Source organism: Zootoca vivipara, chromosome 3 (assembly GCF_963506605.1).
Source record: "Zootoca vivipara chromosome 3, rZooViv1.1, whole genome shotgun sequence".
In the NCBI taxonomy this organism is placed as follows: Eukaryota; Metazoa; Chordata; class Lepidosauria; order Squamata; family Lacertidae; genus Zootoca; species Zootoca vivipara.
In genome coordinates this window covers 76,540,731-76,566,328 of record NC_083278.1, presented here as the reverse complement: position 1 = coordinate 76,566,328, position 25,598 = coordinate 76,540,731, and the positions used below count along the sequence as shown (strand labels likewise).

At 41.7% G+C, this 25,598-nt stretch overlaps 1 protein-coding gene across 5 annotated transcripts in view; it reads left to right on the top strand.

The window, feature by feature from the left end:
• RGS7 (regulator of G protein signaling 7) overlaps positions 1-25,598 on the top strand; it is a 130,720-nt gene that overhangs the window by 87,524 nt on the left and 17,598 nt on the right. For all 5 annotated transcript variants that reach the window (XR_009557374.1, XM_035108367.2, XM_035108371.2 and 2 more), the window contains exons 5-9: positions 12,425-12,531; positions 13,976-14,027; positions 21,154-21,218; positions 23,431-23,507; positions 23,610-23,691. Coding sequence is in view for 4 of the 5 variants with exons in the window: in XM_035108367.2 (XP_034964258.1) it covers positions 12,425-12,531; positions 13,976-14,027; positions 21,154-21,218; positions 23,431-23,507; positions 23,610-23,691 (383 nt within the window). In the remaining variant the exon portion in view is untranslated. The remainder of the gene's footprint in view (positions 1-12,424; positions 12,532-13,975; positions 14,028-21,153; positions 21,219-23,430; positions 23,508-23,609; positions 23,692-25,598) is intronic.

The following is a 25,598-nucleotide window of genomic DNA, read 5'->3' as shown; positions in this document are numbered from 1 at the left end:
CTCATGCAGCAGAGCAGAGTGTCCCCATTTTCACCTTTGAAATGGTTGGGAAAATGTGTGCAGCTTGGTTTAGAACTTTTGTTAGCTTCTATAATCCCACATAATCTCTGGTAAGCACAGGTATAAATCCTTCCCGCTTTATTTCATTTTTGTCGTGAGAGTGATTTGCAGAAGTGCACATATAATATAGGAAGCCACAGTTATTTGTTACATGTGAGCTCTTGCTATTCTTAGGACTGCCTACCTGCGTCTCCCTGTGGCAATTTGACATCCATTTCCCCTCAGATTAAAGTAAATGGGAAATCCACTTGGAATTTAGCAAAGGGAATGCAAAGTGTGAATGCTATTCGCCACTACTCTCTTTTGCCGCAATGACCTCCTTCTCCTCAACCATCAGAGCTGGTTCCGAGTATAGAAAAGCCTTCAGCTGGGAATTCACTAGTGGGTGGCAATGAGAAATTACGCAGCCAAGTAAGATTGTCTTCCATAAATACGGTTTTAACAATGAGTCCATAAGTGACTGTGGAGGCCAATTCTGGACCCACACGTCCTTCCACAGTGGGGACATTGGTTTCCGGGCGGGAGTTGATCACGGTGTGGATTTGTCAAGCGTGTCTTCCTCTTAGCATGTTTCTCCCTTGCATCCTGAGATCGAGTGTCTTGAAAGCCCATGAGACCTTTGGTAAAGGCTGTTCTCCAACTGGAGCACTCGGAGGCCAGTGTTTCCCAGTTGTCAGTGTTTATACTACATTTTTTAAGATTTGCCTTGAGACAGTCTTTAAACCTCTTTTGTTGACGACCAGCATTACGCTTTCCATTTTTAAGTTCGGAATAGAGTAGTTGCTTTGGAAGATGAACATCAGGCATCCTCACAACTTGACTAGTCCAACAAAGTTGATGTTGAAGAATCATTCCTTCAACACTGGTGATCCTTGCTTCTTCCAGTACACTGATATTACGTAGTTCACCTGTCTTCACACGTGATATGTAAAAACTTTTGGAGACACCGTTGATGGAATCTTTCGAGGACTTGGAGATGGCGTTTATAAGTGGTCCATGTTTCAAAGCATATACAGTGGTACCTCGGTTTATGAACACAATTGGTTCCGGAAGTCTGTTCATAAACTGAAGCGTTCATAAACTGAAGCGAACTTTCCCATTGGAAGTAATGGAAAGTGGATTAATCCGTTCCAGACGGGTCCGCGGAGTACTCAACCTGAAGCGTACTTAACCTGAAGCATGGGTGTAATTGGTTCCGGAAGTCTGTTCATAAACTGAAGCGTTCATAAACTGAAGCGAACTTTCCCATTGAAAGTAATGGAAAGTGAATTAATCCATTCCAGATGGGTCCGTGGCATTCGTAAACTGAAAATTCGTAAACCGAGGTGTTCATAAACCGAGGTTCCACTGTAGTAAGGTTGGTAGTACAATAGCTTTCCCTGTGAATGTCCTGGTCCTCAAACACTCTGCACTTCAATCGGGAGTAAGCCGCACTCACAGAGATCAGGCGATGCTGGATTTTGGCATCAGTGTTGGGCCTTGTGGAAAGATAACTGCTTAGGTAGGAGAAGTGATCAACATTTTCCAACGCTACACCATTGAGTTGGATTTTTGGCGCTGCAGAGGGGTTATTTTGTACTTGTTGGTGTAGCACTTTGGTTTTTTGGATGTTGAGTGATAGGCCAAGCTTTCCGTAAGCTTCTGCAAAGATATTTAGAATGGTTTGGAGGTCATCCTCTGAGCGTGCGCACTGATCTGTGCGTTGGTCAGCGTGCACTGATCTACACACATAAAACAAATTCACGCACAGGCATCTTCCAAAAACCCAAACCCCAAAAGTCCCATGGTGATCGGTAAATGGTAACGGGCAGGATCGTGAAATCTTGAAACCCCTAGTCATGAACTGGCACATGGGCGGTGGATACAGATTCAGTCATTCTGACTCAAGGAATGAGGCAGTTGAGCAGCTCGGCAGCTGTATCCATGACTGAGCAGCCCTTTTAGAATCCACTCTGCTCATCCCGAAAAGGGGGAGGGGCAAGAAAAGGTGCCCCAAACATGGTCTGCCTCCCCTTTTCCCTGATTGGATTACTGCACCCAGTGGGGTCACCACCTAGCAGTCATAAAAGACAATTGAACTTACATGGAATATACGGACTTTGTCAGATAACACAGAAAGCGAGCGTCCTGAACGCAGAACTTCCATCATTGCAAGAGAGCTGCAACGTTTTAACATTGATATTGCAGCACTTCAAGAGACTCAAAGAGCAGGTGAGGGACAACTGAAGGAAGAAAAAGGAGGCTACAGTTTCTTCTGGAAAGGTCTATCTGAACAAGAACATCGAATACATGGGGTAGGCTTCACTATCAAAAACGATCTTGTGAAGCTCCTGTCAGAAGTCCGTACCGGCATTAATGAGCAAATCTCAACCCTTCGAATAAAGCTCACCAAAAACCAACAGGCTACTATTATAAGTTATTATGCACAAACACTGGCTGCCGATGAAGACATTAAAGAACATTTTTACTCTCAGCTGGATACTGTCCTATCAGAGACGCCTAAGGAAGATAAAATTACCATCCTGGGTGATTTTAATGCAAGAGTTCAGCGAGATTTCGACCTGTGGCCTGGGACTATTGGGAAAGAAGGAGTTGGCAACAGCAACCAGAACGGACTCTTACTTTTGATGATACGTGCAGTGCACAACCTTCTTATTACCAACACACTCTTTCAACAGAAAAATAAATTTAAAACTTCCTGGAGGCATCCTCAGTCAAACCACTGGCACCTCTTAGACTATGTTATTGTCCGTGCTAAAGATCGCTGTGATGTGCTCCTTACCAGAGCTATGACAAGCGCTGACGACTGCTGGACAGATCACCGACTAATATGCTGCATGGTGACTATCAAGATTATACCTCAACGCAGGCTTCAAGGAAGGAAGCCAAGGCGCAAAATGAACACTCAAGCCCTTCAAGATCCCATTAAGCGGGATTGATTCCAAATGATTCTTAAGGACCATCTGCTTTCAGAATTCCCTTATAACATCGAGGAACACTGGACCTACCCAGTAATAGCACCTAGAAGCACCCATAGTTTCTATCTTGCACATGTGTCCTGTTCCTGTGTTTTATTTTTGTTTTGGCTTCCATGAGAGGTAGGGCAATGTGAAAACACTACTATTACTACTGCTGCTTCTGCTTCTTTTACTACTACTACTACTACTGTTACTATTGCTATTGCTATTACTACTACTATCACTGCTACCGATGATAATGTGTAATGTGATTGAAGCTGGCTTTGGGCCAGAAAACTGGGTTCAAATGCTACCAGCAAAGTAAACCTGTTTTGCTGGGCTTGTATTAATTGTCTGACTTTTAGTCTTAGTTTTCCATCTGTAAGCAGTTGCAAATGACTGTTGGGGAAAAGTGGATGCAATAAATATTGCAAAACACTGTATAAAGTAAGTGCTACATAAATACAGTTATGGTAGGGAGGTTTTTAAAACGCACTACAAATATTATCTGGCCATATTTATTCTGTTGCCTTTTTAGCCTGTGCAAAAATGTTTCCTCAGATCCTTTGCAGAGGCAGCTAGCAATTGAGCTGCAAGGACCTTTCTAATGCCAGGGCTATATACTGCTTCACAGCTTTCTGCTGAGAATGGAGAGATCTCATGTTCACACTGCTGAGATTCAGTGGTATCGTGTTAATGTGTTAGCAGCCATGAATAGCTCTTATTATTCATACAGCTTGCATTTGTTTTATTCAACCTAAAATGATGGTGTTCCTCATTTTGTTTAGGAAGTATTTGCAATAGAAGAACTTTATTATTATTTCTTAAGGAGCGTGGAAATTCAAGCCAACTTGGTCCACAGTGTCTTGCACACAACAGTACCTGGATGTGTTTGATTGAGCACCCACTTTCCTAGATTGAGAATGGCTAAACTATATCACCATTGAAGAAGTGCCAAAACCACTCCATTTGGTGCATGTTGTGCTATCCTGTCATAGATAATCCAGAACCAAGTTTCTTGTTAACACACTTTGAGGTATTGCAGAGTTGTAGCTTTATTAGTGTGAACCAAAGCCAAGTTCCTAAGCGCTAATGGCCATTAGTTCCCCCACGAGATTTTATACAAGAACTAAAGTGCTCAGGTTTGTTCTGATAACTAGGATTAACTTGAATGCTTGCACAGAGATTGCGGTTCCATATCGTGCCAATAATTCCAATAAAATTTGTCGGCCTTTTCCCCTTCCCACCATAAACTGTTGTAGAGCCATCAAAGAACATGGATGGCTGAATTTCAACAATGTATAAGCTGGAGTTTGCTTCCAAGTCTTTGAAGTAAACTTTAGTCAGACTTTATGAGATTTTTCCTGGAGTGAAGTGTGTTAGAAATTTTAAAATGAAAAGCCGATTCTGGTGCCGGCCTACCATGGGGTTCCAAAGGACGTACGTCATTATTGACGATTTCCTCACTCTAATTTTTTCTGTCCCTATTTAGGCCTCACCTGCACAACACTACATAAATTAAATGCTTTCTGTCTTCCAAGTTACCAGTATTATGGCATCTTTGTAAAAAGGGTTGTTGTAATGAAGGCTGTCTTTGTGTATCTTTTTTTTGTCTTAAAGGAGCTCATGGTGGAGAACATGAAGTTATTTCATATTTTCTTCACTACACCTCTGTGCAAAGTGTTTTGAACACGGGTTTTCTCCTTGCAAATATACTAGCCTATATATTGGCTTCCAGCCACCAGTACATAGCAGTCAATGGAATCCAAACACACACACAAAAGGAAGGGAGCGGATTGGTCTCAGATATTGGTCTCAGGTATTGATGCATGTGTTGGCCACACCCACCTCCAGCGCATGTACAATCCATGTCAGCCAGAAGGAGGCACTGTGTGAGTAGGATCCAAATTTTGCATCGTTGTTCTCCAACCAAACATTACAAAAAATGCATATATTAGGGGAAAATGTGTATAAAAATGAATATATTAGCGGAAAGAACATACAAAAAGGCATTATATTAAGAGAAGCTGCTTTCAAAATAGAAGTACACATTGGTCATAGTGGCATATAATTGTAGAGTTGGCACACCAAGGGTCATCTAGTCCAACCCCTGCAATGGAGGAATATCAACTAAAGGATCCATGACAGATGGCCATCCAACCTCTGCTTCAAAACCTCCAAGGAAGGAGAGTCAACCACCTCCCAAGGAAGACTGTTCCAAAATGGCAGACAAGAACGTGGCTATTAGAAGAAATTCACTGAAGAATTTTCACCCATTTTTAATAAATAAATAAATAGCAAATTGCTGCAGAAACATGGAGAAATGAATTTAAGATAGGAAAAATGAGAAACGGAGAGAACTGAAATGGACAGGTCCTTCCATCCCTATGCATGAAAGCCACATTACACGTTCATACTGAATGCCTAAAAATGTGCTTCCTAAGGCAGTGATGGGATAACCAATTCCCAAGGTTCCAGCAGCTGTTTTTACCTATTTACCATGTATGCACAGACTTCTGAGATACTGGTGGATGAATGCCATCACCCTTTTATCTGCTGGTACCAGAAGAATCAGCTGTGACATCAACTGTACGGATTGTGGTATTCATCATTTTAAAAATATCATCCCATTAAACGTTCGGTTCTAATTATATGCTAATACTAGTTTTAAAAAATGTTCTTATGTCAGCTTGTGACAGAACTAGAGCAATGACTGAAAGATTCAAACCTAGGGAGTCTTTGAAAAATATACTATTTTAAGACAGCAATATTCTGGTTCTAAATATCATGGACAATTGAAGACTGGCTAGGTTTTTTTAAAAAAAAAATTAGATAACTTTAAAAGTAGCTGTCAACTTTTAACTAGGAAGATTTCTAGCTCACCTTGAGAAACCCCTTCCTCAAAGCAAGGCGGAGAAGAGGAAACCTCTACATTAGCAATAGAAACATTGTACCATGGGTTGTTGCCAACAAAGTTTCCCTGTTAATGCTAGAGCAAAACCCGTAGAGCAAATTGGAGGGGGCCCTGGGAAAAGAATTTCTGTTGCACAGGATGACTTTGTGGGATACAATCCCATGTCTTGCAGTGGCTAGCGTTCTGTTTTTTCCATCCTTCTGTGTCCCACATTCCTTTCCCTCAGACTTTCTTTTCAATTCATATCCATGATATTCAGAATGGAACCATGTCCATTTCCACCCCTTCTATACAGTGGAACCTCGGTTTATGAACACCTCGGTTTACGAATTTTCGTTTTACGAACGACGCGGACCCATCTGGAACGGATTAATCCACTTTCCATTACTTTCAATGGGAAAGTTCACTTCAGTTTATGAACGCTTCAGTTTAAGTACTCCGTGGACCGTCTGGAACAGATTAATCCACTTTCCATTACTTTCAATGGGAAAGTTTGCTTCAGTTTAGGAACCATAGCTGCCAAGTTTTCCCTTTTCTCGCGAGGAAGCCTATTCAGCATAAGGGAAAATCCCTTTAAAAAAGGGATAACTTGGCAGCTATGTTAGGAACGCTTCAGTTTATGAACAGACTTCCGGAACCAATGGTGTACATAAACCGAGGTACCACTGTATTTCCTAACTTCCTCTATCTTCTGCCTTCCTATCCAGGATTTCTAGAAGTACCACAGACCTAGAAAGTGCCTAGAAAGAGTTCAGAAACCAAGAGACCAGAAACCAATGCACAACAACATGTTTACATTTAGCTTATTCCTTTTAAAAATTTTTAGTTCCTTTGAGCAGTGTGTGTGAATATATATAATAAAACACTTTTCTTTGTCAGTTCTATATTTTATGAATACTATAACTGCCCTAGTGAGTTATTAACAATTTTACTGTAGTTATGCACTATTTAAAAGTGATAATCAATTTGCAAGAAGCATCCTCAGCTACAGGGTTAGTGGGCCAAAACTTTCCACTGAAGGAAGAAAAAGAGTCCATTGTGAAAGTGGACAAAGTTGCTTTCCCTTTTGGGGGCAGCGGAGAACATTCACTAAATACCCCTGCAATCTCCCTTTGGCTAGTGACAACCATTAGAGACCCCTTTATCCCCACGTGGAATGATACCATGTCATGACATAGCTACGTTTTCGGCTAGCCTCAGAAAATAAAAATAAGGCCTGATAAGCTGGGAGGGGCAGCAGTGAGTTTCATGCTGCCATGCCCTCTTGAACCCAAAATGGATAAAAAGGGCACATTGTCTGTGAGCCCTAGGATTCAGCAATAATAATGGAGAACACTAGTTTGATAAGGCAGAAGTAAGGGTCAAGAACAGTAACCTTGCTGTGCATAGGCACACTTCCCTCTGAACTCCAGGAACTCCCAGTTCTCTGTTCTAGTTCTGCCTTATAACAACCAAATTCCACATACACCCTATCAACTGAACAACCCTCAATAAAGAGTATGTCTGCCGTAAACCTGAACTAAAAAAGGTAAAGGGACCCCTGACAGTTAAGTCCAGTCGTGAACGACTCTGGGGTTGCGGTGCTCATCTCGCTTTACTGGCCGAGGGAGCCAACGTTTTCCAGACTTTCCCCCCGGGTCATGTGGCCTACATGACTAAGCCGCTTCTGGCGAAACCAGAGCAGCGCAAGGAAATGCCATTTACCTCCTCCGCTGGGGCGGTACCTATTTATCTACTTGCACTCTGACGTGCTTTCAAACTGCTAGGTTGGCAGGAGCTGGGACCAAACAACAGGAGCTCACCCCGTCGTGGGGACTCAAACCACTGACCTACTGATCGGCAAGCTCTAGGCTCTGTGGTTTACACCACAGTGCCACCCGTGTCCCTGAACTAAAGTTTTGTGAGAAATCCCCTAAGCATAGCTGCCAAGTTTTCCCTTTTCTCGCGAGGAAGCCTATTCAGCATAAGGGAAAATCCCTTTAAAAAAGGGATAACTTGGCAGCTATGCCCCTAAGCCAGCCATCCTAGCTGCCAATGAAAACTCCACACGCAGTTCCTATGATGTCAGTGTTTCCAGCTGTGATTCCACTCAGCTAGATTAGCTGTGTGGTGGTTTGAGGGAATAGCGAAAACAGAAACACAAGTTTGGTATTGATTTGTCTTCTACAGGCATATTTATGAGTGTTCTTCTAGAGGACCATGGCTTTTAGTAATGGATTATTCTGGTTGTTTCCTTCAAAACACTTTCCAACCCTGCCACTCTTCTCCTTCCATTTTCTTAAATCCCCCCCCCCCCGCCATGCCTTTTATTGGTGTGTTTGTCCACAGGCACATTTTCTGCAAAATCTCACAGATGAAATATGCATGATTTGCTGATGCTGGGGTGGATTCTGGCAAGCCACTTTAGTGGCCTCATGAATAATGGTTGTCCATTGCAAGACAGAAGTGGGAACTAAAAATGCACAAAGCAGATATTCCAGATTGGGGGGGGGGGACCCCATCAAAGCCAGCCACAGAATACACAGCCAGTCAAACTAATAAAAGCCACATATATCTACATGTTGCAATCATACCAGAGGATATTTGTGCCATTTGATAGATGAGAAACACTGAGGAGTAGCTTCCAGTAAAGTGGTTAAACACATAGGTGTGTGGAGGACAACTCATTAGAGTGTGTAACCAGGGTTTTAATTTGTTCATTTCAATGAAAGAAGGTAGGAGGGTGGACAACAACACAAACAAATACGGACAAGGAAGAAGTAAAAGCTTACAGAACAATCACAAGAAGAGTGGTCAAGGAGCCAAAACAGGATTATTTTTTCCTGCAGAGAAAAAAACTTGTGGGCCAAGCAGACCAGAAACAGGCAGAAGCAGGCAGCACCAAAAGCAGGATGGCTCCTCCTCTGCCTTGCTTGTGTGCCACAAAAGCAGTCCCTCGTCCTCACAGATCTCTCTTCACAAAAGGTGACCTGCAGAGCTAAGATAGAGCCATGAGAACCATTGTATTTTAATATTTTGTTGGAAGCTGCCCAGAGTGGCTGGGGAAACCCAGCCAGATGGACGGGGTATAAATATATTATTACTATTATTAATATTATTAGATAGAGACAGGTGCAGGCAGAAGAAAAAAGCTGTAATGGACCTGAAGCTTTTGCCTGCGGAGGAAGAGTTCCTGCTCCTTCCTTACTACCACTGCTGGAACCAATAATCCCACTTCTGCTTCTAGAGACAGGCAGGGCAGAAGCTACAGATGCATTTTTAGAAAAAAAATCCAGCCTTTTTCTTCTTCCTGTGTCTGTCTCTGTCTGTTTCCTTTGATCCCACCATACATGCAGCTCATGTAATGTGATGGATCCCCCCCTTTTCTCTGTGAAAGAAACTTTGAGCCTAAACATGACTGAGCAGAAGATGTATACAGAACTGGATCGATGCCAACAAATGCTTTTTCAACCAGCAAGTAAACGACACCTTCTCTTGCCAACGGCCATATCTCAAACCCATCTTTCCCGACTCGTACAACAACCTCCTTATGAATTTCAATCCTCCTTAAATGCTAAGGAAGCAAATTTATGCAGAAAAAGTAGAGCTTGAGAAGCCAAGGGGGAAATGTTTCATTGTCCTATGCTAAAAAAAATCTGAGTTATGTCTCAGTAATGGGAACCACTACCATCCTTGTGCAGTAAAGGTAAATAAATGCCCAATAATCTCACTCGCTTGGGTTGTTGGAAGTACACATTAATGAAACATCTGCTCCAATTTGTCCCTGGCAAATTGAAAGCTTCTATTCATGAAATGCAAACCAAAGAAATTTCTGACATGTAGCTTTCAGCAGCTATAGTTACTATGAAGCAAATGCTATATTTATATTTTGGAAGTGGAAGCTATATTTATATTTCTAAAAATCATTATTTAGAATATGTTCCATTATGCTCAGAATATCATTCTGGAATGGCAATTGTAGATTGCTATTCAAGTATTTATTATCTGAATTTCAATATGAAAAGTGTCTGTCCTATCTCCAGTTCGAGGTGTTCCTTTTGTAATTTGTTAGTAGGAAATAATATTTTTAAATGACCTTCCAGCCTCATATTAGTTCCCCTTCCCGAGTGCGTGGTGTGTATGCTATTCTGCAAAAACAAGTAGGATGCCTGTGGTATATTAGTATAGTAACTGGTTGCTTGCACTGCTTTGTAGTTTATGTACATTGCTTTGGATGCATGCATAGAAAAGCAAGTAATAAATACTTTAAATAAATGACTGATCAATGATAGGGTGTCCATAACAAGATTCACAAGGGGGTGGAATGAGCCGCAGAGAGTTTAGGTGATAGTTAACTAAGTTTTACTCAGAGTTAGACCCATTGAAATCAATAAACATGATGGAGTTAGGTTAATTAATTTCAGTAGGTCTGTTGTTGTTTAGTCGTTTAGTCGTGTCTGACTCTTTGTGACCCTATAGACCATAGCACGCCAGGCACTCCTGCCTTCCACTGCCTCCTGCAGTTTGGTCAAACTCATGTTGGTAGGTTTGAGAACACTGTCCAACCATCTCGTCCTCTGTCGTTCCCTTCTCCTTGTGCCCTCCATCTTTCCCAACATCAGGGTCTTTTCCAGGGAGTCTTCTCTTCTCATGAGGTGGCCAAAGTATTGGAGCCTCAGCTTCACGATCTGTCCTTCCAGTGAGCACTCACGGCTGAATTCCTTAAGAATGGATAGGTTTGATCTTCTTGCAGTCCATGGGACTCTCAAGAGTCTCCTCCAGCACCATAATTCAAAAGCATCAATTCTTCAGCAATTAACCTTCTTTATGGTCCAGCTCTCACTTTAACTATATGGACCTTAGTTGGCAAGGTGATGTCTCTGCTTTTTAAGATGCTGTCTAGGTTTGTCATTGCTTTTCTCCCAAGAAGCAGGGGTCGTTTAATTTCGTGACTGCTGTCACCATCTGCAGTGATCATGGAACCCAAGAAAGTAAAATCTCTCACTGCCTCCATTTCTTCCCCTTCTATTTGCCAGGAGGTGATGGGACCAGTGGCCATGATCTTAGTTTTTTTGATGTTGAACTTCACACCATATTTTGCGCTCTCCTCTTTCACCCTCATTAAAAGGTTCTTTATTTCCTCCTCACTTTCTGCCATCAAGGTTGTGTCATCAGCATACCTGAGGTTGTGGATATTTCTTCCGGCAATCTTAATTCCGGTTTGGGATTCATCCAGTCCAGCCTTTCGCATGATGAATTCTGCATATAAGTTAAATAAGCAGGGAGACAATATACAACCTTGTCGTACTCCTTTCCCAATTTTGAACCAATCAGTTGTCCATATCCAGTTCTAACTGTAGCTTCTTGTCCCACATAGAGATTTCTCAGGAGACAGATGAGGTAATCAGGCACTCCCATTTCTTTAAGAGCTTGCCATAGTTTGCTGTGGTCGGCACAGTCAAATGCTTTTGCATAGTCTACTCTACATCAGTAGGTCTACTCCGAGTAAATCTTAGTTGACTACCACTCAATGCCTGTGTATTTGTTCTGAGGGGATATGGCTCTTTGGGGGTCCTTCCTGTGGGGCGCTGGACACTGTGAGGAGAGTTTTGATGAGGTGGGTGCAGCTTAGAAGTAGACTGAAGAAGAGCTCAGAGTGTTATCATTTGTTTGCCTTGATAAATTGTGAAATCTCTTGATCAAGGATCCCTTACAACACAGACATGGGTAGCAAAGGTCTTTGCCAGGAGCTATGTAGAACCCATACTTTTAAGAGAGTTAAAATAAAAAAAGATATAAAAGATGGGTACAGGGAACTGAGGTGGATATGAATAATATAAATAATATGAAGTTACACAAAATGCAAAACCTGCTGAGATTTCAAGATCACTGGGCCATATGTTGGATTGCTTTGCTTGTGTATGGAGGAACATCTTAGTTTGAATATCTGTCTATCATCTATCTATCTATCTATCTATCTATCTATCTATCTATCATCTATCTATCATCTATATTTTGGTAGTGGCTGTGAGCAGGCATTGCATTAGCAGCTTAAGGATATTCAGTTCTACCAACTTTTATTATTCTTAACTCAAAATAAGGTGGTAGCCTTACTCATTGCTCTTTTTCTGGGGACGACGACGCAGGGGTACACATACCCCAAACATTTTGTGAATCTACATTTGGCATCATTAAGGGGCAGTATTTCAATATGAGAAGGAAAATGAGAGTACCCCTAAACATTTTTTAAATAAAAAAAGCACTGGCCTTGCCCTTTTCTTTTCTGATAATTGGACGTATGCTGCCTTAATGAGGTCCCATGTTAAGAAATAAGAGTGCATAATTTCATCTTTTCTTCCTCTCTCTGATTTATATATATATTGCCAGTCTAAATTGTCACCAGCTGGTGAAAATTCTCTCCAAAGAATAAATGTTCAAACACTTCACCATGAAGTGTTTTGTTTTTGTTTTTTAAAAAAACCATGTTAATTGTTTTTGTTTCCCTCTGGCACAGTGGAAGCTCTTCATTTGGGAACATTAATGGCAGCCCATGGTTATTTCTTTCCTATCTCAGACCATGTTTTAACACTGAAAGATGATGGCACCTTTTACCGGTTCCAAGTAAGTATTCCTGCTTTATTTCATTGACTTTACATGTAATAGCAAGGGATTTCTTCATTGTCAATACAGCAGACTCCTGTTTATGATGTGGTCCAGTATCAGCAGCAGCTGCTGAAAGGGCATCTCTCCCCCAGCCACATACATAAAACACATGTGTTTGTGCGGGGTGGGGGTGGGGAGAAAGGTGCCCTGATATAGTTAGTAGCCATCTGAAAACACATCCCAAAGGAATAGTGCACAGACAGGTCCACATTCAATTGCTGGCTGTGTTATGTGCAGAGCTTTGTTAGAAAAGCAATAATTGGAGTAAAAAAATTCCTTCCAGCAGCACCTTAAAGACCAACTAAGTTTTTATTTTGGCATGCACACAAAAGCTCATACCAAAATAAAAACTTAGTTGGTCTTTAAGGTGCTGCTGGAAGGAATTTTTTTATTTTGTTTCGACTACGTCAGACCAACACGGCTACCTACCTGTAAATAATTGGAGTAGTTTAAGAAGGTGGCCAAAGGAAGAGGAGGGATAATTTATGGATACTTAGGAGAAGGGCAATAGCTCAGTGATAAAGTATTTGCTCTGCATGTAGCCAGTCCTTGGTTCAGTGCTTCACATCTCCAGATAGGGATGCGAACACCCACCATCTGATTAAGAATGGATTTAGGCAATAGGAGAGGATATATTATTTAGCTATTATCCTTCCTTGCTCATATGAGTGAGATCAGCAGAGTACCATCCGTTGCAGCTTTAAACTTGAAAGCTAAGGCAAGACTGATTTAACCTTCTAGAAACAATAATCCAGGATGCTTTAAGGCAGACTGGATTTTCCTGGTATGACCCTCTTCTGTCCCCCTCACTAAAAATATTAACCACACATACATTGCTTTGTGAAGAAGTAAAAGTAGTATTTACTTACATAATCTAGGTCTTAAAGCTGCAGTTAAATAGCAAAATGAAGGCAGGTTTATAACTTCTATCTAAGTTACAAAAGTACAAGAGATTCTGAGTGGCCCAAGGCAGAGGTATAGGCCAGTTCCTAGCTAGTCACTGCAAAGATGCTCTGAAGCAATCCATTGTATACAGGAAAACTGCAGCAGCCTATAGAGAAGATGGTCTGTGCTACTTCCAGCAAGTCATGTTATGCTGCTGTAAATTGGCACCAGACCTGCATTGGTTTCTCCTGCAAAGAAGAAGTGGTGAGTGTTTTCAGAAAAAATATAGATAATTGCCCGACCTTATAAGAAACACTTGATTCTATGCACAAAGTTATAACAACATTATTTGGAGTATCAGTTTTTATTTGCTGTATGGCATTTAAATATGTTTAATTGATAATGATAGCCGCTCCCCAGACAGTTAATTTTAGAAGTCAAGGGAAATGTAGTATGCATGTTTGTGTTTTGTCAGACATAAATTCCTACATTTTTCCATTTTTGTTTTATTTTGCAGACACCCTATTTTTGGCCATCCAATTGTTGGGAGCCGGAAAACACAGATTATGGTCAGTGTGGATCTCTCTTCTCTTTCACTCCGGAGTCTTGCATTGTATGGATGAAAGTCTCATAATTGTCTTTTGCATTTAATCCGTCTTTTTCACTAAACCACTCCTGGCTTTACTTTTCAAACCCAGGTCAAGAACTGCTAATGCTGAGCTCAAGATTGGCTTTGGTTTACAAAGTTTACTAAGGCAGAGGTCAAATCTGCACACAACATGGGAATACAAAAATAGCAGTATTTTTTTGCCGCTTTGTAAATGTGCTGACTCAGAAATTAATTGAAAGGCAGGGTTGGCACCAGATGTAGGCATTGTTCGGCACCACCCAAGGCCCACTCCCCAGAAAGGGTCCCACTGCTAACCCCTAGACCAGCCTGCTGCTTTTGCTCCTCCTCTGTCTTGCTGTTACCGCCTGGTCACTGTTCAGCTATCCTGAGCACACGAGCAGCAACAAGAGAGAGGAGGAGATGAAGCTGCATTTTCCATTTGCCTTCTGCTCTCCCTTTAGATTGTTGTACAGTTTTGTCCCGGACCGAGATTGATTAGTGAACTGACAGTGGTGGTAACAGGAAGGAGGAGGTGGACCCACTCAAAGCATCTTGGCCAAGGGTCCTCCAAAGCCCAAAGCTTCACTGGTAGTGAATTTGACATTTGTGTTTGGTTGAAACAACAGCTAGCGGTCAACTTAAGAATGCCCAGAGCGGAGAACTAAAATTCATACTAGGTCACAGAGATGTGAATCTGTGCATGACCATCATCCCATGGGCACATTTGCTAATATCTTTCTAGCATATATTAGGTGTAAAACAGGCATAGGCAAACTCCGGCCCTCCAGATGTTTGGGACTACGATTCCCATCATCCCTGACTACTGGTCCTGTTAGCTAGGGATGATGGGAAAAGTAGTCCCAAACATCTGGAGGGCCGGAGTTTGCCTATGCCTGGTGTAAAATGTTACTTAGACGTACTTTTATTTCAATCTCTGCCCCATAAACAAAGCCTAGGGGATCATTAGGTGACCTCTTGTAGTATTCTTGTGAAAGACAGCAAGAGTTTGAGAAGTTCACTGTGAAGTGGTCCATTAACATTTCTCTTTGACATAAGGTTACTTTCCTTTTTGATATTTATGCTATGTATTATGCATGCAGAGCTTAAAATTAAACTTAACATTAAATTTGAAACACATTCAACACATTTCAAAATGAAGCACCTTCATTCCTCAAAATAAATATATAAATGTAAATAGGCACTGTCAAGAAAACAACAACCCTGGCTATGGACATTTATTGCGTTGTACTGCGCCCAGTCTATTATTGTGTTGGATTGTTGCCCCATCGTTCTTTCCTGCTTCGCTTAAAATTTTCTGGACTATATACATGGCATGAAAGGAGCAAGTGGTTTTGGTTATAGTCTTAAAATTAATACTGCAGAATTGACAAAGTGTGTGCATAGTGACTGAGTGGAAAGTTGAAAGATAGATGGAATCAACTTTTTAAATAAAGAAGTTTGGCTTTGGCGCATTTAAAAATGATATGTTCACCAGGTTGTCAACATTATTTTTGGACGTTAGAAGTTCGTGCTTGCCTATGACCTGGGAGCTTAAATTTAAGGGGTTATTGAAATTATTCTGTGCCTATCTCAGGTTCGCACAGCTCAGTTGTGAAATGCAAAGCCCTGGGACTGAAGCTCAGCTAAACAAATAGTTTTTCATTCCAAAGCAGGAATAGAAAACTTATGGCCCTCAATAAGTTGTTGAACTCAAAGTCTCATCAGCTGTGTGAGCATAGTCAACAGTGAGGACTGGTGGAAGGTGTAGCTTAGCGATATCTAGAGGCCCACATGTTGCCTATCCCTGCCGTAAAGCTAATGTCGTATTAGTAGTTTTGTGCCAGATCACCTTTTCAGAAGGCAGATTATCTCATAGCTTCAGCAGCAGATGCAGTCCAACCGAGGCACCATCTGCACTATTTAAAGCAGTGTCGTACCAATCATGGCTTTTCTGAAATAATCCGAGGAACTGTAGTTTGTTAAGAGTGCTGAGTGTTGTTAGGAGACCTCCGTTTACCTCACAGAGTTGCAATTCCCAGAGTGGTTTCACAATCAATACCTCTTCCCGGGGACTTAAGAGAATGGCAGCTCTGTGAGGTGAAGAGGGGGGGGGGGGTCCCTCCTAACAACATTCACGAGAGTGTGCAATGCACCAATGTGCAGACTCAAAACATACCACCTGGTCCCTGAAGAAAGTTAGCTTTTCAGACTACGCAGTTTACACTCATTCTATATCTGCCCCTGTTTGCCACCGCGAGGGTACCAGTTTATTATAGGTCTTGTTCCTGTGCTTTTAACAATAGCAGTTGACTCCCCCCCCCATCACTTTATCTCTATGTCAGGAAAAACTTCACCTGCTAAATTCCCAGAGGAGTAATAGAGAGTCTCATGACCTTAAAGGCCAATTCATGTATGAGCTTTCATGAACTACCACAGTCCCTTTATTTAATACCGGTAGCTGAAGTGGATTGTAGTTCACAGAGACTTAGGTCATAACAAATCTTCTAAATTCTTGCATAGTTTTAAGTTTGAATGTCTTATAGAATGATGCAATCTGGCTATTTGTGGTGTGTGGGAAAGAATAGCTTGTGTCTTTAGAGAGGAATTCATAACACTAGGATAGAATTTCCTTGCCTTTCCAGAATTCATCCCCAAAGCACATGTTTCAGAATAATCCTCTGGAATATTTCAGAATAATTTCAGAATAATCCTACTTAAAATGCAAGGAACAATTCTCACCAAGTATTCAAACTGCTGTAGTAACACTTTTGCTATCGTGGTTTATATACTTGGTGAGAAGTGCTATTTTAAACATTCCCCCAAAGAAGCATTATCCCAAGATGCATCAGGCTTGTGTTAAGCCCCCCCACCCCGCTCTCCGCCTCCAAGCAGCTAGAGTTTGGTTTTGGTTTTCTTCTGGCTAGTGATTTTCTGGTCAGTAACCATGTTAGAACATTGAGAAGGTGAAACAGTGGTATTGAATATCAACACTGTGCACACATTTGCATGAGGATTTGGTTTTCAAAGTGAGAGGTATAGTGTTTGGCTGCTGGTTTAGGCATAAACACAAATACGGTAGCTGTAACCAGGAGGAGATATAGTCTGAGAACACAATGTACATTTGAAGCTGCCTTGGTGTTTTGTTTTAATAACGAGAAATATAAATATATTAAATGAAATAAATGACATTTTAAACGCTTGTCAGATAGACAAAAAGTTAGGAGTTATTTCCCCATTTACTTTTTAAAAATAACAATATTATTATTTAAAATATTTTAGGCTGCTTTTCTTGGCAAAAGCAAAACAAAAATACAAACAGCGCAAAGTGTAAAAAGTACAAACTTTAAAACTTAACAGCTACTTAAAACTTCAAAAGTTGGTGTTGTTTAAGTGCAGTTTAGCACTGTTGCAACAACTGACTCAGCTTCTTATATATATATCTGTGGGTTACCTACTAAAAAATAGTATGTAATGTATAATTAGTCCACTTGCTTGTTTCTTGTTTGAAACCTCATAATTATCTGGTCTCTCCTGACCAAAAACAAAAACATATGGGATTCCCAGTGAGTTTGAAGGTACAATTAAGCTGCTGACAGAGGAGGAGTGGGGAACCTTAAACATTTCCAAGTAAAAACTTGAAAAGGGACTGTTATATTGCAGCAAATTTATAATCTGCTGCTAGGAAAGGAAGGGCCAAGAATCTCCCTTGCATATGGTCATGTGGAGGGATTCCCCTTAACAGAGAAATTTACAATCCACTGCAACATAACCCTGTGTGATCATTTTGATGGGGTGCTCCAATGTAGCATGTACATTAGCCATGCAGGAGGAATCTAGAGTACACAGAGCAGCTGCTGCATGTGTGGGCACCTTCAAAGCAATCTACCATGCATGGAAGGAAATAGGGGAATCCTGCTTGTCCACTGGATGCTGTTAAATGAGCTAACCCAGTTGACTTGTGCAAAAAGGGGCAAGATCCGGATCAGCCAAATGTGCCTCCACTTGTTTATGTCCAGCTATTGCTATCACTCCGGCATCCATCCATTCCTCAGGGTAGAAAGAAATATGTACCTGCACACCACACCTTGGGGCCATGCATTACTTATTTAAATCCCCAAATAAATTATCATCACAAAGAAAACGATGACATTTGCATTGGCTCTCTCTTTCCACTGAACACACACAGACGTTCTGTGGGCGCAGTCCTTTGATGCAGCCCATATGTGCTGGCTGCTTTTCAAAATTAAAACATCATCTGGCACTTAAGGAGAATCCATTTATTTTTATTCCAGTGAGCACGGAATCCCCCTTGAGGGTTTTGAATGAGGTTTTGAGAATAAGGGACATGCCATTCTGCTTCCACCAAAATCAAAGGAAGCGGATTCTGCTTGCGATCTGGATAACATTTTGATTTTGAAAACCTATAAACACAACGGGGCTGTATCAGAGGACCACAGTGGCATGAGAACATGAGAAGAGTTCTGAATGGTCAGGCCAAAGACTCATCCAGTCCAGTGGCCTTTTCTCACAAATCCCTACAGGAAACCGACAAACAGAGCAGGAATACGAATGCCTAATAATAATAATAATAATAATGATAATAATTGTATGCCGCCCATCTGACTGGGTTGCCCCAGCCACCCGGGGCGGCTTTCCCCACTTGTGATTCCCAACAACTGGAATATGGCCTTCATCACTGCAGGTAGCGTGTGCTGAAAGGAAACGAGAAGGCAAATATTACCACTCTGATATTATTCTTTTCCCTGGTACTTAAACCAGTGCTTTTTCTGGTGGTACATGCTGGTACACAGTACCGGCACCTCGCCCCAAATCAGAACCCCGTGCCTCCTTCCCAAAGCCTAGGAAGAAGAGTTTGGATTTGATATCCCGCTCTATCACTACCCGAAGGAGTCTCAAAGCGGCTAACATTCTCCTTTCCCTTCCTCCCCCACAACAAACCCTCTGTGAGGTGAGTGGGGCTGAGAGACTTCAAAGAAGTGTGACGAGCCCAAGGTCACCCAGCAGCTGCATGTGGAGGAGCAGAGACGTGAACCCAGATTACAAGGCTACTGCTCTTAACCAGTACACCACACTGGCAAAACTGTTCATCTCAGTGCCATCAACTCTCTTAACTATATGGCCTGTAACCAAATATAGAACAACCCCCTACACCAGCTTCAGGAGGGAAGTGTGGTACTGTGGCACGTTCTGAGAGCCCTCCTGCCTCCTTCCCCAAACCGGGCAAGTGCTTCCCAGTTTACGGAAGGAGGCAGGAGGGCTGCAGGATTCTGTAAGAGCCTCGTGCTTCCTTTCCAAAGCCCAGGAAGCTGAACGCAGAGCAACAGAAAGGCAAATTCATGTGCAGAAAAGAGGCAGGGAGGGCGATTTGGGACAACCCCCCTTTTTTCTGTCCCAGATTCTGTTCATCTTGCAAAGGCATGAGATGCTCCTAACAGACTCAAGGGCAGCTTCAAAGGGCACAGGGGGACATCTTGGTGCCCATTTGGGGGAGATCAGCAGGAGGCCTGCACAGAACGTCCTCAAAAGGATACCTTGTTGCTTCTACCCACAAGTGCCTTTTGGCAGGTGCCCACCCACCCTCTGTGCCAAATGGCACCTTCCTTGGCTGGACTGCTCCGACTGCCAAGAAGAAGTCTTTTTGCTCCTCTTGTGAAATCTCTCCACAGTTAAAACCCCACTCAAGGCGGCATACAGCAGGGAAATATTTGTGTCATGTTCATAAAGGTAAAGGGACCCCTGACCATTAGTTCCAGTCGTGACCGACTCTGGGGTTGCGGCACTCATATCACATTATTGGCTGAGGGAGCTGGCGTACAGCTTCCAGGTCATGTGGCCAGCATGACAAAGCCACTTCTGGCGAACCAGAGCAGCACACGGAAATGCCGTTTACCTTCCTGCTGTAGCGGTACCTATTTAACTACTTTGACGTGCTTTCGAACTGCTAGATTGGCAGGAGCTGGGACCGAGCAACAGGAGCTCACCCCGTCATGTGGGGATTCGAACTGCCGACCTTCTGATCGGCAAGCCCTAGGCTCAGTGGTTTAACCCACAGCACCACCCGCGTCCCTGTCATGTTCATAGTAAGATCTGAAAAGAGGCCCTACATATGCAGCTGCTTAGAGGTTAGACATCCACGATCTCACTCCCTGCTTCACATGCCCATTTAACTTCTGAAAGGGGCTATGGTCTGGATAACACATGGATCAATATATTTTGAATGCTTTGACCCTGTCTAAAGGTCAGTTGGCACTTTTACATTCACTGGTGTATATCCCAAACAGAGAACTGTGAAACGGATGGACTCTTTTATTCATTTAGAGGCCATTTGGAGAAATTTGTGACACCAAAAGGATGTGCTCTGAAGGGATGCGGGCTGAAGACTAACACCTGCAAAGACTTTATTTAACACCTGCATTTATTATGCTATCACAAGGAATTCATTATTTCTTGCACTTACAATGAAGGTGGCTAAGGTGTGGGAAATGTGTTAGCTTTTCTCTCTCCCTTACAGATATGGTGCTCCAACATAATTAATAACTCTACAGTGTCAATCCAGGCCACGGTCCATAGTTTTCATTGTTTAGGAGAGGGGCATTTTCTCTTGATTAAATGGCAGAAAGCAAAGTAAATAAAAATAATAAAAATTCTAAAAACTTCTCAATCACTTACTTTCATCATAATCATGCACAGCCGTAGAAATCACTGAATCATTGCTTTTGACACCCACTATATCTACATACATATAAAAACCATTCTGAAAATACTTTTAAAAAGCGTTTTAAAAAATTACATTGACTTTTCCATAAGGCTCACCATCGTCATCTAGTGTCACATTGTATATTGCACTTCAAACACACTTAAAACATTTTATTTGTAGCTGTATAGTTGAGTCCTTAGTGAAAAATAGCCCTGTTTGGATAAACCCTAACCTTTGAAACTGAAACATAGGATGGAGACACAATGCTCGGGAACCTCTGGTTGAATGGAAAGCATATTAAGCCTTTAGATCTTGATGTCTGGGGTTTTAGATAGCAAGAAATGATTGATTATTTTTTGTGTTCCAGCGGTTTACCTCTGCAAGCGAACAATGCAAAACAAAGCACGGCTTGAGCTAGCAGACTATGAAGCAGTAAGTACCTGAGGCCTTTCCTAGAACTGTCAGATAAATGAGACTCTGAAACTTGGTAGTGTGTGCAGGGAGCAAGACAATACAGCACTGTTATTGTTCTTAATTTTTTTACCCGCTCCTAAAAAATACAGGTTCAGGAACTGTAACCCACATACAGGTACTTCAGTGATACTTTAGTGTTTCGAAAATCCTGCAGAGAACTGCAAAATCTGCAGCATTACATTAGAGATAGGAGTGTGGCAAAAACACAGATGATTTAATTTGAGCTTCCACAGAGTTGTTATAGTCTAGGTCTCTTAGAGGCTGCAAGTTCAGCAATAAACAAGGCTTTCAGTTGTACATGCAGTAGATCCCCAAGCTGGTCTGTGTTGATCCTGAATCAAAAAGCTGCATCACAAGACAGAATTAGGTTCATTTAAAGTATCATTTAAGGTGGAGGGTGAATTGGTTTGTAAGTACAGAGGTTGGAAAGCCGATGTACACGTTGGCTTAATGCCAACCTGTATGTGAGCTGGGGGTGAAAAATGCACCTTACTTCAAACAGTACATAATTGTGTTTTTTCATTGTAAATATTCACTATTCATATTTTTATAAAATTATATTCATCATATAAATATAATTTTTTAAAGTATCCTCACTACAGACAGTATTTTTTTTACTATTCAGCACAGCTAAATACTAAAAGGACCCTTTCTTAGTACAGCGGAACCTCGGTTTTCGAACGTAATCCGTTCCGGAAGAACGTTTGACTTACAAAACGTTTGAAAACCGAAAATCAAAGGGCTGTCGGCAATTTCAATTTTGGGGGGGGGGAGAGAAATGAGCCTCAGAAGCTGTTCGAGTTCCAAAAAACGTTTAAAAAATGGAAACATTCACTTCTGGGTTTTTGTTGTTTGGCTTCTGAAACATTCGGCAGCCAAGACATTTGAAAACCAAGGTTCCACTGTGAGAGCAACTACACTTCCAGCTAGATCAGGCATCCCCAAACTTCGGCCCTCCAGATGTTTTGGACTACAATTCCCACCATCCCTGACCACTGGTCCTGTTAGCTAGGGATCATGGGAGTTGTAGGCCAAAACATCTGGAGGGCCGCAGTTTGGGGATGCCTGGGCTAGATTTTCAACACCATTTCATAGACAGGTTCCTTTTAGTTAGCCCCAATATGAAAGCTCCCAGGAGGCTTGCAGCACAATCCTATGCATGTTTTACTCAGAAGTAAGCCCCATCATGTTAAGTAGTGCTTACTTCCCAGTAAGTGTGTGTAGGATTGCTGCTAACATGTACAGACCCAATTCTACTTTCAGCTCCAGGAGAAGAGCCTGCTTGTAGCTACAGTGCTGTATCCTGAACATCTCAGGTTCACCTTCTGCACTACACTTTTAATTTTACAAGTTCCCCCAGCAGTTGTGCCTGGATCTAAACATGTAAGGCTCATTTATCTACAATTTACTTCTGTAAAAGGACAGAAGTGCAGAGTCTTTCTTGGAAATAGATCATCATATGAATTTCAACATTTATTTATGTTACAATTTTTAGATATGGGGGAAAGCCACCTAGAAACTTGTCTTGTGACCCAGCTCTCCATTTGTCAGCATGGAGGTTGCAGTGTACATTGAGAGCTTTCCCATCCAGTTCTGTGGAAGTGAAAGGTCTGGGCTGCAAAGCAATGCCAGGGGAATGGAGGACACAAGAGTCTCTGGATATTGCATCTTGCCCCATTAACAAGAAATCCTGTAAAACAGGCATCCCCAAACTGCGGCCCTCCAGATGTTTTGGCCTACAACTCCCATGATCCCTCGCTAAGAGGACCAGTGGTCAGGGATGATGGGAATTATAGTCCAAAACATCTGGAGGGTCGGAGTTTGGGGATGCCTACTGTAAAATCAGAGGGGAATTAGGATGTTTCGGATGTGTAATTAAACAAGGAAGAAAACTGCTCAGATAAATTTATCTTAGGAACATTTCATGCTCCCCAAGGATCTCTCCCCAGGATCTTTCTCCAACAATCATTACAAGAGGCATCTAAAAAGAATTGCAGCCACCCACCACCGCCAGTATATCCAGCAGCTTGCGCACAACACAGCAGGAACTCACAGAGTGACAATGTCTCAGCTAGAGCCGGCTGCCCTGTGGAACAGTCCACCTGAAAAGCCGATAGAAAGTCTTTAAAGGGCTACCCAAGGAACTTGCTAATATGTGGTATGTTTTCAGGAGAGCTTGGCCAGGTTACAGCGAGCATTTGCACGGAAATGGGAGTTTATTTTTATGCAAGCAGAAGCACAAGCAAAGTGAGTTCCACTGACGTTTTGTTGCTGGATTTGTCGCCCACCATCTTAAGAGGTATTTCAATTTACATTCTTTGTGTTACATATCTACCTCACCATCAACAGAGTGGACAAGAAAAGGGACAAGATAGAGAGGAAAATCCTCGATAGCCAAGAGAGAGCATTTTGGGATGTACACCGGCCAGTGGTATGTAAACAAATGGATCCTTGTAAGGTGGAGCATCAGCATCTATCTAGGATTTGGAGGAATATTGTTTTCTTTTTTTCTTTGTTTTTTCCTGACTTTGCAAGGCTAGTTCAGACATTATACTTTTTGCTCAGCGAGCTGCTTGATCTACTCTCTTCTTATGCACAAACATGGCATGCTGTTGGGGAGCTGTGAGGTCTCACTTTCCAGTTGGTAAGAACTGGGGGAAAATATGTCCCTGCGATCATAGTTGGTTCTTTAGGTCATGAATTACAATGTCCTGTTTTACTCTTTAAATTTTCTCACAGTTGGGGCCAGCAAAATAAAAATAAAAATTGTAGCATCTAAAGAAGCCAGGAATCTATCAGTTTCCAGTATAAAAATTACATTTTCACTTTTGTGGATATGTGATGTCACATTTAGGTCAGGAAAACAATATTTGTGGAAATTGTCAGGGATGTTTTTCACTCCCCTGTTCCCAACTCAAATTTAGACTATTTCCACACTGCCTTTTACCAAGGAACAATGGCCATTTACAGAGGGACTTTATATCTTCATGGATATATGGTTAAATGACTGTGCTTGTAAACATTTAACTTTTTGTAACTTTTTGTTTTATAAAAAAATCTCCATGTCATTGAATATTTGGGTGAGAAGAATTTGTTTTGGGTATATTAAGAGAAGTACTTGAAGCAGGAAGCCGCCAGAGGTGGTGAGTGTAGTTTATGGGAGCATCAGAACAGAGCAGTATTTTCTGAGCTTGGCAAAGAGCCCAAAGGGTGGGAAATTAGAGCAAAGAAATACCCTGCAGAAGTGACACTGGTGGGAATTTGTTATCTCTAACCTGCCTCACAGGATAAATTAAACAACTGTGATGCATGCACTAGGAGTGCTTGAAGGTGCTATCTTAGTGAACTATAATGAGCCCCATGCTTTTAAGTGCATGCAGGGAAATCAAATCTGTGTGGCATGGAGGAAAGGTATAATGGCCTCCCTTGATCTTTAATGATGCTGGACATGGCAAGAACTGGAATCATTTCATGAAAATTTGCATCCGGAATAAGATGCGCATCAACAATAAGGTGTGGAAATTCATGGTTTAAGGGTCAGACAGTTTGCCTGTGCCCATTTTGGCAAGTTTAAAACCTTGTGTAAGTGGAAGCTGTGCTCCTGAGATGCTCCCTTTCCTCACAGACAGCAACCAGGCCCCAGCCAGGGTCTGCTTTTTGTTTTACACACGTCATGCAGTAAAGAAAATCCATAAAAGGCAGGATCAGAAGGGTTTAAAAGCTGTTATTGCTGGTCCAGCTAAACCACACTTCTGTATAATGTCCCTATGAACAAGCACATGATCTTCAGGAATCATCTGATTTAGCATGCACAGCGCACCTTTTACCACATTATCTCCAAAAAATGTCTCGAAGCCATTTTAAGAACAGCAGGACAAATTTAGCTTGTATCTAGAACATATATAAAGGGTACATTCATGCTAGTGAATAGAAATTTGATATAAAAAATAAAAGGAAGGCTCTAGAAGAAATGCCTTGTTTGAGGTATGCCTTTGACTGGGTGAACATGAAATAGAAGTCAGTATTGGTTTAGAGATTTTACAGGCCATTTTATGACATTTTTCAATTCTAATGGGTTTTTAATTTTATTAGCAATAATGAAACATCAAGTCAACTTAGTTTATCCACAGCATCTGTTTCCCACAATTTGTATTCATATTGCAAGACTGGCAAGCCCAATTAGAACGAGTGAGATGGCAGCAGTCCAGGAAGATGTGCTAATCCCAGTAAAGTTTGTCCCCATAAAAGTAAATTACAATGCAGTTAAATAGCTAAAACCATGCATTGACCCTTATTTTCTAGAACACTACACTCTTTTAACATGGCTGCTTTCTGTGA